A 17367-nucleotide genomic window follows, 5' to 3' on the forward strand; every position below is an offset into this window, starting at 1 on the left:
CTCGTCACGCTGAGTATATCATATTGTAAGAAAATATAAAGAGTTATAAATATGATAAGTACATTGAATGCTCGGTGTTTTACTGTCACATCACAAAACAGTTGCAGTTTTCATATCCAGCCACTGAGGAATTGAAACTCACAAATTTGTAAGTTCTGAAGAGTTTGATTTTCCTAAAACTTCATTGAAGTGTTCTACCGATTTCTACATTTACTTATATATAATCCTACATTTCGGGTGAGATCCCCCTTAATAACCTATTTGATGCAAGCAAATTTCATATGCGACTTGCATTCTGTTTTTGTTATACCTTGTTAATCACTCCGCAAGTAGAGTATACGATCAGGGTAAAGGCATTCCAAATTTGCTCTCTTTCCCTCCAGTTCTAAAAATTCACTGCGTGATGAGCTGATGAGGGCCGAGCCGAGTATGGCCATCCAGCCGCAGATTAACGTATTTTTGTGATAATTTCTTTGTATTATTCAATAAGAAGTGATGCACATTTATTCTTTTCAGCGGAAATAAAATCAATTAATCAATCAATCAATGAATTCTGGTCGAATGGCAAAGCGGATATGTACAGCGTAGAATATTTACAATTAATCATAAAGGAGAAGCTGGTAAATAAAGAGGCAAACATCACGTATGAGTTAAGCCTGAGTGCATGGATATTCCCTGGAGCGATGAAACTGCTTCTCCATTCTGCTTCTGTTCCTCTTGGTAATTGGTCTTTCTTACACAATCTTCAATATTAGTACCACGCGGACCTTGCTTTATAAAACTCTGACACTGCATTGGTACGAATCCATACATTGATGTACACAAATGGGATATAGAGAGAACAAAATTATGTCTTGTCTTATAGTGAACTTGTATTGAAGCGATGCTTTGACGCTGATGAAGCCGACAACCAGATGTCCCGTGTGCTCACTAAAGCATGTCTTGCAGGTCGTGTTTGGTCAGGTTGAAGAGCTGTAGGAGTGCGGTGTGGTGGCTAAAGTGCCCTCGGAACTCCTGTTTCAAAAGTGAAGTGTCTTCAGTTAATAACAAAGTTCATCATCATTGTCAATTTATTACAATTTATTTTTTTTAACTTGTAAAAGGGTTGATATGATTTTGCTTACCAAAAGCATCTTATACACGTCTGAAGTGTCACATAGTCTTTTATGAGTCATTGAAATAGGTGTATGATAATCGTCTCACAAGTATCTTTTTTACTGAACAAACTGATTCTACATTAAATATCTTTATGAACAATGAATGTATCTTCTTGGTTCTCATTTATACTTCGTTATGGCAGCACTTCACTTCAGAAGTGGCAAAGGAAATGCTGCACATTCTACCAATTAATTATCACAAATAGGTCCTACCAATTGCAATCAATTATCACCTTTCCATAAAAGCATCTTAATAATGTACTGATAATGATTTTTTTTTCTTGCTAATCAAACTATATTCGAGCATGATAACTTTCCAGGACACCTTTAAAAGTGGGGAGGGAGGTCATTTTGATACCAGAATATCATCGCCCTTCATGATAAACTCCAGATATGCCAGAACAGATCAGCCACTCAGGGCATCTACTCTTTATCAGCTGGAAGTATTTGACGTCGGCGAACGAGCTGAAGAAATCAACTTTCATGGATTACCGCAGGATACATATTTTTAATGAGTACACGATGAGACAAGACAAATTTCCTATAGACGTTTCAATGTTTGAATACCTTTGTGACAGAGGCACAAGCACTGAACAACTTTGTTTGGCGTGCTTTGGGTAGACCTGCCACGCCGTTGCAGAACGTGGTCACCATACGCGATTGGAGCGCGTAATCTCCGAAGTAAGGTTGTTGCTTTGAAGTCTGAATGTGGGATGGTACAATGTGTAGAGCATGATATATTACTACATGAAATTATTCTAAATGAAAAGAATAACAGAGCAAGGAGCTACACATAGACCTCCACTTAATGCAGGTGAATTTCCCCAAACGTATTGTTTCATATCAATACGGTATCCCATTTTTCTCTAACCGTATTGATATTACCATTTTGAGTCTCAAGATTCGGAGTATATTGCCCGGACAAAGAACAAATTTTGAGTCGTTAAAAAAAGATTTATGTAAGGTTAACCTGAGTTTTCTGACCACACCTTGGACATTCGTTGAGGAGCTGTGTAGTAAAATCTTGAACGTCCCTTATTGCCTGATGACAATCACTCTTTTGCAAAATTCTTGGATCAAGACAGTGACGCAGATCATGTACTAAATCATTATCATTTATTTCTTAGTCGGTTTCAGACCATTATCGAAACTTTCTTGAAATTCCATACGGAATTTTTGCGTAACTTGGCAAAAAGACACCGGTAGCAAACAAGCTCATAAAAAAGAACAACCCGCTGGTGAAGGTAAAACAGCAATAATCATGTCATAATCATGACCTGCAGCCGTTAATCAATGTCTGATTTGATTACATGTATGTAGTAATTATTTTCACCATTGTTCATAATTAGCTAAAGGACGTTTATATTCCATATTCATTCACCGAAGCAAAGAATTATTATATTGCAAACGTTCTTAGTACTCTTCTAGGTTTTTTAGCTATCACTAAATAAATATCTTTCACGTCAGCATTTATGAGTACAACACAGTTTCGAAATGAGGAGAAAAGTAATTCATTTTAAGTTCATGGCACAATAAGAATGTAGGAGGATTTTCAGCCTTCGGCATGCTCGATAAACCATTTCATTTTCGGGATTAGCAACCGTTGCCGTTACAAACATAGAGACCAAGGCGGACGAACCTCTGGAGGTGGCTCATCTTTCAAGGCGTGGTTGATGGCGTCAACGAGCACGTTCAGGCATTGGTCCGCTGGGTCTGACCTCGGCATGTTGAACAGAGAAGGAATTCTGGCGAGAAGCCCAACCCAGAATTGCGTCAAGCTGAAAGGAATCAGAAAGAGTATTTCCATGTAAAATGCCTGAAATTCAAGTATACGTAACGCTAATTTTTCAGAACGCCGATACAGTGCTTCGGCACGGAAAGTTATCGAAGGCGATCCCCAAAATACCCGCTGAAGTTCTTGAATGATGAATGCTTTAATAACATTGGTATCAGCCAAAATGTCAATAAGATAAAACCGATGAAAAATCATGAAATCGAATTTCTGTATTAGGGTAAAATTCTAATAGCGAAGGTACAGAGCTATAGGTTGATGAGAAGTCATAATCATTAATGTTCCTACAGGAATTGCAACAGGTCTACCGGAGAGAGGTTTTTTTCATGTGAAGTGAGTCACCCTTAATTACGTGTTGAAGAAAGGAAAGGTTTTGAAACTTGATGGCCCCACTGTGAAAAAACAACAACACAGCAGCAAAAGGTGTACAATAATCAAGAACGCACGTTATTGATCGTAAAGGTATTTAAGGTTATGGTCACTTGCTACTACATGAGTATTTCCATATGGTCTTTTAACACACTATCATGGTTAAAATGAAGTTGTTCGGCCATGGTTAAAATGAAGTTGTTCGGCCCAGATGCACATTTCAGGGCCTTGAGAACACAAGTTTTGGAAACGTAGGGTTACAGTTAGATAATCCACACATTTATCAAATTACGCTATATTAACGTTTCATTACCAATTCCTTTTCCATCTTTCCGCCACGTTGGTATTACTGCCAACTGCATTTTCTCTAGCAACCTCGTCAAAGGTGTCGAAAAGATGCCTGACCGGGAGCGGATATTTTTGTGGGAACTTGAACATCGATTCCAAAACGTTCGTCACGTATGGACTGACTGCAGCCTGTGAAGGACGAGAATTTCTCATTCATCTTCTTCATCCATTTTCATTCAACAGCAGTAATGGTAATGAGAAGAATTACGATGGTGATAAGATGATGATAACAATTCTATGAATTATTACTGCTGCCACAAATTATGACGAAATCATATTAGAGTATTCAAAAGGTTAAATGTACATTACGTGAACAATAGGTAAAATATGAACATGAACATGTAAAATAATACATGTGGATAAAAGGCCTACCTTTGTAGTCAGCATGTGAGCTATAGCGAGATCTCTACCCAGCCCAGCGCGCCCCTGTGTGCCGTAAACTGGGGTGTTGGTGTCATCCGTCCTCAGCTGCAGAGTTTCCTGTAACAGGTAATAATGCAATTCCAAGTGCCATGAGGTAGCAAAAAATTATGTCATGTCGACTGTTCTTCTTGAAAGCAGATGTCGAATGATTATTGATAATTATACTCTTGAGAAGAAAGATACCACCTTTATTGGGTAATTCTGTTTTCAATTATCACACTGCTTGTAGAGAATTCATCCGTAATCTTTTTCCTCCTAAATTAGAATGAGATATTACATCACCAAGTGACGGAATGGTTGATATATATATCATAGAACAATAAGAACAAACAACACATTTCACACAAAAAGAAACATGAATTAAGTTGCAAAAAACAAACCTTTGATCTCTCTGATATCTTTAAAGCCTAAAAAACCAATGAAGGCTAAAAATAATGGAGGAAAATAAAGCATCTTATGTCAAATCTAAATTGAAATGAAATAAGAGAAGTAATAATTAACAAAAATGGTAACATTTGAAATTCTTTTTTCAAATAAGGAAATTGTAAATAATGTTTGGTTCTTGAAATTGTCACATGGAGTTTAAATCACTAGTTTAAAAGAAAGAAATTAAATTACCTTTAATATGGTATATAATACATTGATTTTCATAAAGTTCTTCCATGAAAAATATGACCTCAAAAAAGTGTTTACTTTCTTTTTTTGCTGAGTGTATATCATACTTATGTGACATAGATTTCCCACTGTAAGTAGAAGCCAAAATGAAATACAAGGATTAAATGCGATATCAAAAGAAATTCCTATTTGATCTTTTAAACTTTATGCATTGGGGAGCTTTAGATTTTTGCGACGGGGACGTTCAGAGGGGAAAAATGTTCTGAGAATGCGCAGAATCGTGTATCAAAGCCGATCTATTTATAGCTCGCATCGTCTGAGTTTTCACTACGCGTTCTGGGCTATTTTTACGTCCGCTCAATTCACGACGTAAAGACCAACTTCATGCACCGATCATAAATGGGGCGCCATTTTATTTTTTATAGGTTGCGTCCTAAGAGCTTTTCCCCAATAAGTGATGGAGAGAAGAAAAATCTCTTTGGTTGCGTCTGGGCGTAATCTAAAGCTGCTTTTCAACACGACGCAGGGAAGGAAGAGGAGAATGTCCAGCTCAAGCGTCGTCTCAAACGTCCGCGCCGCAAATCTAAAGCTCCGCATCGTCAAATTCAACGTGACGTTGTAACATAAAGCTGATTTCGAAGTACAAAAACGTGATAAATATCTTGACATGACTTTTGCGTCATGAGGATTATGAAACTTTAAGGAAATCAACGGTTAATGTTTGATTAGTCAAATCAGACAGAATGATATACCCCTTACCTTTAGATGCGTTGCTCCGAGGTTGCTCGGCTTTTGGGTCGAAGGGCCAGGGGGAGGTGAAATCTGATCTGCTGTCAAACTTTCATCTAGGAGATGGAAATATACACAACAACCCGTGTATGAGAGGATTGACAATAGACTCGGAAGCAAGAGTCAAACTAAGTTACACATACTCGAAAAGTGCAGTACTGATGAAGTTGGACGTTGCCGTTGAAAATTTAAACCATTCAAGAAAAGTAGTAGTATCGAAACTCAAAATAATCGAAACATTTCAAAGGAACAATAAAATGGTCAAGATGAATCTGCACACTTAAGTCATATGAATATATATATATATATATTGAATATGAATAGCCTACGTATATGAAATCTAATAATTTGTCAAAGAATTGACAGCATAAAAGTAAGCAAGATAGAGGAAGGTAATCTTACATTTGTTCGAGAAAAAAGTGGAGGGAACAAGTTCTTGATATCCACTGGAATCCGCCATAGCTTCCTTTGGTCTGACAGTGACTCGACATCCATGATCCAACTTGTACGAGAGAGAGAGAGAGAGAGATACAATGTTTAGATGAGTCTCGGGAGTGTTACATATTATTATGATGATTTATATTGTGACACGGGCTTTATCAAAATATTTATCTTGCCGATGAAAAGGGGACTTATTGGCATGCATTAAATTGCGTGGATACATTCAGAGGAATCCTAAACATCTTTTGTATACTGTATTTCACATCCATAAAAGTCGCCTCTAAGGATTTCAGAGACACCCTATATTCGCATGCTACATTTACCACCTCACTCTTGTATCGGCATTCACATTAAGCTCATATAAGTGTCAACTAAAAACCTCGCCGATCTCCTGCCCTAATCTGCAAATGTGCGATGATTAAGAAACTAAAACTATAACATACTCTGCAGGAATTACAGGGTTAGGACTGCTTGGCCTGCCATCACATAATAATAATAATAATAATAAGGTCTTATTTACCCAGGGTAGCCTCTTCAGTGCTGCCACTGCTCTACCAGAGGGCCCTGCTATTATTATTACCCTAGCGTTGCCAGGTACCCATTTATACACCTGGGTCGAGAGAGACAGTGTGGGTAAAAACATCTTGTCCAAGGATGTAAGCACTGGGCGGGATTCGAACTCACGGTCCTCCGTTCGGGAGTCGGGAGTCTTATCCACTATGCCACAGCGCCCCCACTAACATAATAAACATAATAATGTTTTGGCGCTTACCCCGTACGTCTTTACAGTATTCATTCTCCCCGAAACATGACCGTCAGTTCCTTCGTCTTCGTCTCGCAAGATCAGGTATGTCCCGGCGTCTTTCAACCAAACTTTGAGTGTGAAATAGTAGGGGGAGAGGGGAGAGGGGTATTAAACTTTGAACAGAGTTTTATTCGTTACATGTTATGATTATTTTTTTTTTGTATTCTTAATGGTGTCCTTGTAGGGTTTTTTTTTTTTTTTTAATCTCGAGGACACAGTTGAAATCTTCCACATGATTAGGACGATATTCATTATTGACACCAAGAGATGTCTTGTCTGCATATCGCAATTTGTATATCATGTACATTATTTTGTTGACTTGACATAGCTTCCAAGCAGGAATGTGTTATAAAGATCTGAAGAAGCTGAACAAAAAAAAAAAATGCTCATCACAGCTAAAGGCTTTGTAAACTTATCTATATACCTGTCTAGAGTAGAACCTAATATTGCAAGTACAGTGCTTATCAGCTAATGATCATAATATAGAGATTTTAGCCTTTAGGACCTAGTCGGACTTCACCTACATTCCAACCTGACTAGCATATTTCAGGTTATGCAACATTGGTGTATTAATTAGTTTGATGGTCATGGCTCAAAGCTGTGGAAAGTTATTGACAGAACACCACAAGACTGCGAGTACGGGGCTTGTGAGGGAAAGTTTATTGACCTTTGACCTTTTATCTTGTCAAATTTCGATCACCCATACTCAAACCTGACCAGCATTATTCAGGTATGTACCTGTGGTGTTAGTTTGGTGGTCATGGCTCAAAGTTGTGGAAAGTTATTGAGTACGTCAAATTGTTGACGACGCCACCGACTACGATGGAAAGTGACGCATATGCCTCGCTTTTGCTACGCAGGCGACATAATTAGATTGGCATCAAATCTCAAGAAAGATCATAAGACGCAACTTGTTACTTTTTCACATTAATCCACACAGGATAATTGTTTGCTTTTAATACTATTTTCAAACTTCCTTGTCAGATTTTGCACTTTACTTACACTATGATGATTTCACCTATTTCCAAATAATGTGGTGGGGTAGTTTGTTTCCAGATTTTACACTGAAAGTCTCTTTTTGACACACTGCCTCAAGTTCTGCATACAAAAAAGAGCGAAAACTTTCCTGTGCCCCCAGACAGTTCATTCTAGCATGTGATCAAATTGACTGTCTACCAGAGAAAATTTCAGTATTGCCATGGGTCAAGTATTACATGAACCAGCATGGCTTATGAGTATTTAAAGACCTACCTACATCCAAAGACTCTCCATTGGTCGGAAGAAGACGATGTCCAGCTTTCCACATAGAATCCAAGATTTTCTGCTTTGCCTGTCCCACGGTATCGACATTCAACACCTTTACCTTAAGGAAGGCATTGTCGTCTTCATCCACGACAAAAAGTACCTGGAAGAAGAAACGCCAAAAAGCCGTTCTGAATATGATTCCTAATTACTGTATGACATATTCGAAAATAAGCTTTAAAAAACCCAAAACAATAAAGTGCAGAAAATAAACAATGTCTTTCAGAAATGAAAGTGCTACTTATTTTTCCCCTCTTGCATGCATACAATGTTTTTTTTTTTCGTTTATAGTGTCAACACAAGGGCCCTGTTTTATGAAGAGTTATAATTGATTATATTGTCGATTTCCATAAATCTATGGCAGCCTGTGTGGTATTAAGGAAATTTATAATCGACGATATCTTTTGATAAAACGGGGCCCAGAAATGATAGAATTGGCCTCATTGTCACAAAATGATCAAGAGAACAATTCTCCCCTATCGATTGACATCATTTACGAAAAAGATTGCTGTATTCTTGAAATAGATTGTGAAATCGTCGCAGCACGCACACTATTTACTAACTTCTTCTTGGGTTACAGTGCAAATCCAGCGTCAACGTTGCTTGGAATAGACATTGAGTTACATTGTGCTCTCCAAATTTATGTCGCATATAAGGGGTGGAAATATTTTATGGGTAATTACTACTTCTTGGAAAGTGATGTCCTGGTCGAACAAGCGATTGTAATCCAGAGTGAAATATGCTTCTTCAGTGATAGCATCGATTGGTCCTTTTTCACATTGAGACTTCATGGCTTGATACAACATGAACATCGGGTACAGCATTTGCTGCAAAGTATGAGAACAAAAAAGAAACATTTCGTATTATGCACTGGTAAGGATGTTTCAAAATAAACTCACTGTATTCCTCAAGGTTAATCATATCTATACATACATATATATATATATATATCATATATATATATATATATATGTATATATATATATATATATATATACTCTTCATATACTTATATAAGGTGGATTATATGGTAATGGATACCAATTTTCTTTGAACTCGGATAGAAAAAAAGCTTGTCATGTATTTTAGTGATTCCCTTTAAGATCAACGACACAACTTGCAAAAACTAGCAAAAACCTCTCACCTTCAATAATTTACAGAAGAAATATTCCTGACGTATATCGTTCAGAGATATTGAAACAGTTGAGAAGACTACCTTTATCCTTACCTTGATGTACCCACACATGCACAAAGCAAACCAATTAGCCAACAGTCTGTCTACGATGGATTCCGACCTGTTGCAAACAACAACAAAAAAAAAGAAGAAAAAGTAAAGGTTGGTCCCAGTAAATATTGATGACAACATTCTACTATTAAAGAATATTGGCAAAACGATAAAGACAATCAAATCAAGAAATCATTGTTATTGCAATCTTTAAGTGACATCAAATTATCATCAGTTATCATAATTATGTGAACATCTCATTTCCATTACATCGAGTTCTCTTTAAACCAACAACAACAACAACATCATCATCGTCAACCCCAAAACAACAGAAGATAATCGCAGGGTATGATAATTCCATTATACTTAAAATGAACCTGTTTAAAGAGAGCCCTTCATAATACAATACAGATAGTACATGATATGGCAATGCAATCGACGGCAAACATTTAAAGGCATAATTATTATAATCAAAGGATGGCTAGACTAATAAGTGTTAAAAAAGTGAGGCCATCAACCCAGTCAAGCTATGCTTATGCTGACGGTCTTCTGCTTCGTTATTGAATCAAATTTTCCTTATCTGTATTATATGTAACTATAAATGTTTAAAAAAAAAAATTATTATGCATGGAGTATCAACTGCACTTTTGTGTTGCTCCTTTGTCACTTGGTTATGTGTTGTTTTAATTTGTCACATTGGTGTAGTTTATTTTTTATTCAATTTGATTTGATTTGCGAAGCAAAATAAATACGAACGAACAAAAAAAAAATGTCAAAAACGTCATTTGAACTTGTATCATTATAAGCATGAATCAGAACTAGAAAACACAAATTCATGTGGGTATAGAAAAAATGATAAGAGGGAACACGCTATACACATTCGAAAGTAACAACGAAAGAGAGTAAAGTTTATGATAACACGATTGCCCAATACACACAATCCAAAGACATCCAAAGACAAATTCAGATGCCACGAATATGTTTACCGATAATGTGTTATAACCTTCCATGACAAAGGTGCCACAAGGCGATCAGAATTCTTGGAAAGTAATCACACCCAAGTTCATAATTCTTCAAAGTTTATCATTGAATCAAATTAACTGAGAAGAAAGTGTGAATAAATTCATTTCCCAAGCTTACTGAAAGCGCAATCGACTGTATACATCTTTTAGAAAGCAGAGGAATAATAGTTATCTTATAACATCAGTAATATATCATAGGAATTGTGTACTGTGACGTCGCAAACTATTGTAGCCTTCTTATCCAGCGATGGCAGCACCGAAACTTTGAAAATTCATAAATTTTCAACAGATTGCTCCATTTTTCAATGATGTGTTCTACAATATTCCTGTATTGACTCAGTAACATTTCGTTATTCTGAATGATAGGCTCTATCAAACTATGAAAATTAGATAGAGCACGCAGACCTACATGGCCACAAACTCAGACACACAAATACTGGAATGCAATATTAATTGTAATAAAGTCAATGATGAAAAAAAAATTCTCCTCCTCTTTTATGCCACCCCCTCTTGTTGGAATTACAGGCATTATATCACTTTCGGATGAACGAACTTTCAGAATAATAAACCTTCGGAGTAACGACTCTTATTTCATTCTCGGATTAACGAACCTTCGGAATAATTATAACCTTATTTCATTTTCGGATTAACGAACCTCTAGGTACCAGAAATTTGTGTTTTGAAATAACAAGCCTTCGGAAGAACGAACCTTCGAAACAACGAACATCAACCTATTCAGTCAGTGAACAAATATTATGTATATCACTCTTACCTGCTAAACAACTCATCCATTCTTCCTGAAGAACTTGCTGTGACAGCAACCCTATCTCGAACCAGCCTAGAAATCAACCTTTTCATAAGAAAACGATACTCCACCATAAAAATGTTACATTTTCCGAAAAGTAGATGAGCAAATACCAAAATGATTTAACCTCAACTCATATCTTCTCAGGGGCGAATGCCATATTGACTGACAATAAATCGTTGTGGTTTTTATGTTTGTTTGTTTGGGTTTTTTTACGAGGAGCATATATATATATATATATATATATATATACATATATATATTGACATCACTCTTGAACAAGATTGTTATGAAAAGCGCCTGCCACTGCCATGATGACTGAATGTGGGCCTACATTCAATATTATTTGACTTTTAAAGGGTGACACAGATACCGTATAACGCCACTATTAAGACATATAAAATAGGAAATTATACCCAGCATCACCGATTTACCTCATACGCTTCAAAACAACAAAAGAAAAAAAATAGTCAATAACATTGGCATAGCTGCGTCATGATACCAAACAGTAACATTCACTTTAAACAGTGTTAAAATCCAGAACTGTTGCCGCTTTAATTTACATTGTATCGTTTTAGAAGGCCTGACATGCAATTAGGTTGTTACACTGTAAAATCTTTAAAACAAGTTTTCGTTAATCTTTACTCAAGGACTTTATTGGACATCCATGTCGCACTCATGGTGACTTAAATCTCTTGGCTGTGTTTGCGACTGTATTTGATTTCTACTCTGCTGAGACGTAATTTCACTCACTTTGAGAAATAGATGCTTTTGCCCTCACTCACGTAGATAAGAGACAGAAGTGATGCAATCAGTTGCCTGGCAAGGAAACCAATATAAAAGTGCACAGTTGTAATAAATCTAAACCAGATATACTGTATGTTTTCAGGTAAAAACATGATTTATCTTTTGCAGCATTTTGTTGTTTCGGCAAAAACTTTATCTTCATCCTCACTCTTTCACAAAAAAAAAATGTATTATTTCATATTTCTGCCGAAACGAAGTCGGTCAATAAACTAAAGAAAACGGTTGTATGAAAACGATCCACCAACAGACAACGTCCAAGGGATTGTTCTTATTCCTGGATTAAGTTTAGTTGATTTTCATTCAAAAGCACTCTTTTTCATCTTTCATCAGAGTATAAAGGCGTAAAAATTAACATACATTTTTATTTGAAATTGCTCGCCCCAAAACTATTGATTCTCTAATCCACACTTGCGATGGTCCTATTACCTTGTACTTTGTTGGTATTGCCTTTGCATTTCAAGAGTTTGGATGAAAGCCACGGCAGATTCCTCATCCTTCAGCGACCGATAAAAAGACACTATTGCTTGTTCCATGAAGTCTTCCATATACTGCCATGAAAACAATGATAATGAAGGAGATGACGCAGCTGAACACAAATCCTTTTTTTTTTTCAGTGCCCCTGACCTGCAAGCCGATTATTTTTCTTAAGGAATCGAAACATCTGACATGGCTCAAGTTCATCACTTTGTGTCTACCAGATCAGAACTTCACATAGTAGGCTTTTTTAATCGTTTATGGCATTGATATATTTTTGGTACATGCGTTAACTGCATCAAGAGAGAGAGAGAGAGAGAGAGAGAGAGGGAGAAAAGGTTGCATTATGGAAAGACTTGTAAAAGAGCCTGTGACGTCATGATCGGACATTGGCATCATGAATTCGGGACAGCGCAATTACCATGGAACTTTAATGTGCACTGGTATGGACGCTGTATAAGGCCTACCATGGATATAATTTGATAGTAAACGTATGTTTCCAGTAAAAAGAAAAAATATATTTTTAGTGTCAGGCAGGTCTTATGATATATGCAAGAATCAATTAAGTGGCAATTTTTCTTCTCGACTTTCTCCTACCTCTGGGTCCGATGTCTCAGGACGAACTCCAAGTCCACCAAAGAGCATGACTGTCACGTACTGGTTGTGATCTCTGAATGGGATCCCGTACTTCTTGACTCGCTCGTCCACATCTGTCAGCTCGAGTTTAGTATCAGGCACTGTCAATGTAGTTCATTGCAAAAACAAAAACAAAATAAAACGAAATGAAACCAATAAACAAACAAACATACGCAAACATATTACAGAAGAAAAGCATATCAAACTAAACGATTAGCATGCAATGTCCTCCTTCATCCCTATCAAGTATGTGGAAGAAAGTGACAATAAACGCTATTTGAAAACAGAACGAGGTCATGGATCCTATATACAGACAATTGATGATGAAAAACACATGAAAAAAAGAAGAACAAAACAAATTAGACCTCTTGAATGTCATGTTTAGCAAAGAAATTACACAAACAGCTACAATAAAGAGAAGTGGAGCTTGTTATTGTTGTAGTAATAGTAGTAGTAGCAGTTGTTGTTGTTGTTATTGAAGTGCCATACCTTCTTTTATTCTTGACCTCAGTCTCCGTCGTTCCAGTTCCAATTCCTCTTGAACTCGATTTGCTTCTTGCCTCTTCTTTGTTAGTCTCCATCCGATACCTACACCTACTGCCAGAAGAACGAGAATGGCGATCACTGCTATCGAGATGACTACTGCCAGGATATTTGATTCTGAGTGTGTCTTGACAAAACCTGGTCGGAACTCCAAATGTCCATGCTGGACCTGAAAGACAACGCCAAATCAATGCGTTTCGTTTATTGGCTCAAGCTTCTTCCAATGAAATAGAATAACTCGAAAAATTTCAATCAGACTGCCACGGGTACTTGAACATTCAGAATCAAGCGATTTGTCTTACCACCACAGCAGGAAGTGACTTTGTGGGGCCTTCTCCAAGACTTCCGTTGTAATCACCAGCCCCGGGAAGTGGGATAGGTACGAGGCAAATCAACCTGTTGAACTCCAGGATTAGAACATCACATTCTCCATCGGAGCCTATCAGTACTTGTACGTCATCTTTGTTGCTGACTGTGTCTAAATATTGTCCCTTCAATAAAACAGAAAATAAAATACGTAATGTGCCAAAAAACAACAACAGATATAACGGTTAATAAACACCACCCCCCCCCCCCCAAAAAAAGAAAATAAATAAATGAATAATGAGAAAAAAAATCACTCAGTTAAATGTCTGCAGGACAATTTCCTTACGATTCTTCTTCTAAAGTCTTTTAGCAAATGTGACCAGTTTCTCTTTATCGCCATTCGTCCAAAATGCAAAACAGCAACACTCCTGTCTAAACTGATAATGATGATATTTTCTACTAATAAAGAATTTATGTTAAAATCTCAAATCGTATTTAGATAGACTTAACAGTATAGAGAACCTCGATTCTTTTTCACCGTACAAGTTCAGTCACAGCGCCATTTTAAGCCTGCTGACTGCCTGATGGTTATGACGTTGGGAAATTTCACAGTAAGCAATACCGAAAATGGTAAATATAGGTGTATATTATGCCATGATGAACTCACCTCCAAGTCAAGCCTCCTATTATCAGTGATAATAGCAGTTCGATCACTTTCAGCGATGTCGAAATAAACTGGATCTGGATGATACGTTATGATACCGCCATTGATGACGAAACCATCGAGGTCAAAGTTTATATTTGCTGCCCTGGCGTCGGATTGCCTTGTCATTCTCCCGTGTGACTGACCATCCGGGTAAGGAGGTGTGGGACATACCAACAGAGTTGGAGACACGTTCACACACACCTGTGAGGCAGAAATCACGATTACTATCGGGTAAGAGCTTCTCATAATTATTTCGTGCATTAACGTTGGTGAAGAAGCAAAATTACTGCTCAGAAACTGCTAATGTTTCTATGAATAATCAGATGTATCTACTTTGTACATAATTATGTACACACACATTTCAAGGTCACCTAAAGGTTGTGCAAAGTAACTTAATGTTTACTTTCTTTTTATTATCAGTATTCTAAATAGGTGTCACGGTTCATTGAATACTGGTCGTAGTAGTAGAGTATATGTCATGGATCTTTTTGACCTTTTTGACAACTATGCTAATGGTTTGCATCGCGCGGTTTGTGAAGCGTATCACAAGTATAAATTAGTTCACATTCACCCTAATTCAATTGAATAACATGTAAATAAGTATATTAAAATACATTTCAAACTGATAAATATCTCTTCGAAGGCTCGATATATAGGAAGGTGTTGCACTGTGTCATCATTTACAAAATATGATCGACCGATGGAAGACAGTCCACTGTCAACAAAAGATCAGACCTCTGTACGGAATGCTCCAGATGACAGTGACTGTGAAATGATCCGTGACTCTTGGATGATATCAAATCGTTCCCCTGTAATGTGCATTTGTAATCCTCCTCTGAAAAAAAAACAACAACAACGAAAAATACAAATGAAGACATGTTGTCATGGCATCAAGCAATTTGGTACAATACTTTTTTTTTCATACTAATCGAAGTAGCATTAGCGTGCTGGAGTCTTTGGGGGAAAATATTGAAACTCTATCGTGTACCTTTTATTGACAGAATATGAAAATGGCTACACACAAACATCCACACACACACACACACACACACACACACATAACGTTTACAACACAAATGAAAATGGAGTATACAAAACATATTTCCACTGTATGTGGCAAATCTTCTGTGGTAACCACAGCCCTGTCGCTGTACAGAAGTCGCGAGAGACCGTGCTGGCATGTGGCAGGGCTTCTTCCTTGGTAACAAGCAACATTACTAAAAATTATTATCCAACTAAGAGTGGAATGATAACATACGACATGATCGTTTCTCCCCGGTTCACGGACGTAACTACGGGATTAGGCAGGACTGTGAAAGCGTCAGGTGAGAATCTTTCCGCTCCGTCAAACGTCATGATCAAACTTTGTGCTCCCTCAGAGACAGCAGTGGTGGTGCATCTTGCTTCGCTTCCTTCGTACGTTCTACAGCAATTTTGAAATACATTTTCTCTCATAAAACTCCTGTCTATATAGTTATGTAATTATCTCTCTCTCTCTCTCTCTATATATATATATATATATATGTGACCGTGCACCTCAAAACGAACATAAAGTCGCACACACTGATTTTGCGTGAGGACTGAAAATAAGTGAAATGGGTAAACCTAGCCGAACTTGACTTTTTCATATTTTCTGAAAGAGCGGGTCTTCTGTTACATTATGCTAAAATTTGGTATCATAAAACGGGCAGGAAAGTGTGTTTTTTAGCAGTTTATCTCGAACATTTTTGGTAGAATAGTGTGATTAGGTGTGTCTTTAGAATCCCTTTTTCATTTCTGAAAAACCTTGTCCACACTCTTCACTTTCAACTCTAATAACTTATGAAAGGATAGTGCTACTGCTTTGAAAGTTGGCATTGATTATGGACAGAATGTGTTAATGGGGCATATTTAATTTCAGTTTAATCTGATAATTCCTTCATTGTTGTTACTCTGGTGGTTTACTTCCTGTTTTTTGTCCCATTCATCGCACAGCCAGCACGGTTTGGTAGAGATTAAGCGCTTATATAGACACTGTACTTCAGAGCCTCTTTTCTCAGTTCACACTTTTCCTGAGTTTGTGCTTTCTTTCTAATATTTAGATAGGTTAGGAGAGCCCATTTGATTTGAGTTATACATCATTTTAAAGCTTAAAGTCTGCTCTTTCAGAATAGGGTCTTAACTAAAAATTAATGTCTGGCAACTTTTTGTTTGTTTTGAGGTGCAGGGTCACATATATATATATATATATATTATATATGCCTGTTTATGTAAGGCGAAATGAAAGTGGGTTTAGTGACTGTTCCGTCAGAAGGTTTTTATTCATATTGTCGGTCTAACGTTGGGGAACAAACACTTTCACGACTTTCCCAATTGAGACTTAGTAAAAGCGGAGTAGCAGGGTAATGTATTGGTTTTGTCCAAAACCGTCGTTAATTAATGATAAACACTGAAGATCAATTTCACCAGATTCAGAGTAAGCCCTAGCTACTAAAGCTGTTGTGTAGTAGGAACAAACAAATGAAGTGAAACAAAACGAAGTGACTAGAATATTGCTCTAGAAACTCCTTTGCTACATCCACCTGCCCAGTTAAAGTTTCAAAAATGGTATTCACTGTATAAAAAAATGCTGTCAAAATGAAGCACCTAAAGTAATTTGATGCAAAAACAGTATCCGCTTTGTCAACTAAACGAGCAACTCAGTACATTGAATATGCCTATGCACTTAGTCTGCTTCTGAATACGTAAAAACTATTTGGAACGGATATACAGCAGTCATATTGTACACTAAGATAAAATAGGAGTGTATTTTTTAGCTAACAC

The 17367-nt window shown here is 37.0% G+C and overlaps 1 protein-coding gene across 1 annotated transcript in view; it reads right to left on the reverse strand.

The window, feature by feature from the left end:
• Nucleotides 1–930: 930 nt before the first annotated feature.
• LOC140245997 (plexin-A4-like) overlaps nt 931–17367 on the reverse strand; it is a 109591-nt gene continuing 93154 nt past the window's right edge. The window contains exons 5-20 of the mRNA XM_072325448.1: nt 13500–13722; nt 12972–13111; nt 12327–12448; nt 11847–11912; nt 11061–11138; nt 9270–9336; nt 8725–8868; nt 7991–8144; nt 6707–6807; nt 5896–5995; nt 5464–5549; nt 4039–4134; nt 3632–3795; nt 2797–2935; nt 1725–1859; nt 931–1014 (exon numbers count right to left, since the gene is read on the reverse strand). Of these exons, the coding sequence (XP_072181549.1) occupies nt 931–1014; nt 1725–1859; nt 2797–2935; nt 3632–3795; nt 4039–4134; nt 5464–5549; nt 5896–5995; nt 6707–6807; nt 7991–8144; nt 8725–8868; nt 9270–9336; nt 11061–11138; nt 11847–11912; nt 12327–12448; nt 12972–13111; nt 13500–13722 (1899 nt within the window). The remainder of the gene's footprint in view (nt 1015–1724; nt 1860–2796; nt 2936–3631; nt 3796–4038; nt 4135–5463; nt 5550–5895; nt 5996–6706; nt 6808–7990; nt 8145–8724; nt 8869–9269; nt 9337–11060; nt 11139–11846; nt 11913–12326; nt 12449–12971; nt 13112–13499; nt 13723–17367) is intronic.

This window comes from Diadema setosum, chromosome 2 (genome assembly GCF_964275005.1).
Source record: "Diadema setosum chromosome 2, eeDiaSeto1, whole genome shotgun sequence".
NCBI lineage: Eukaryota > Metazoa > Echinodermata > Echinoidea > Diadematoida > Diadematidae > Diadema > Diadema setosum.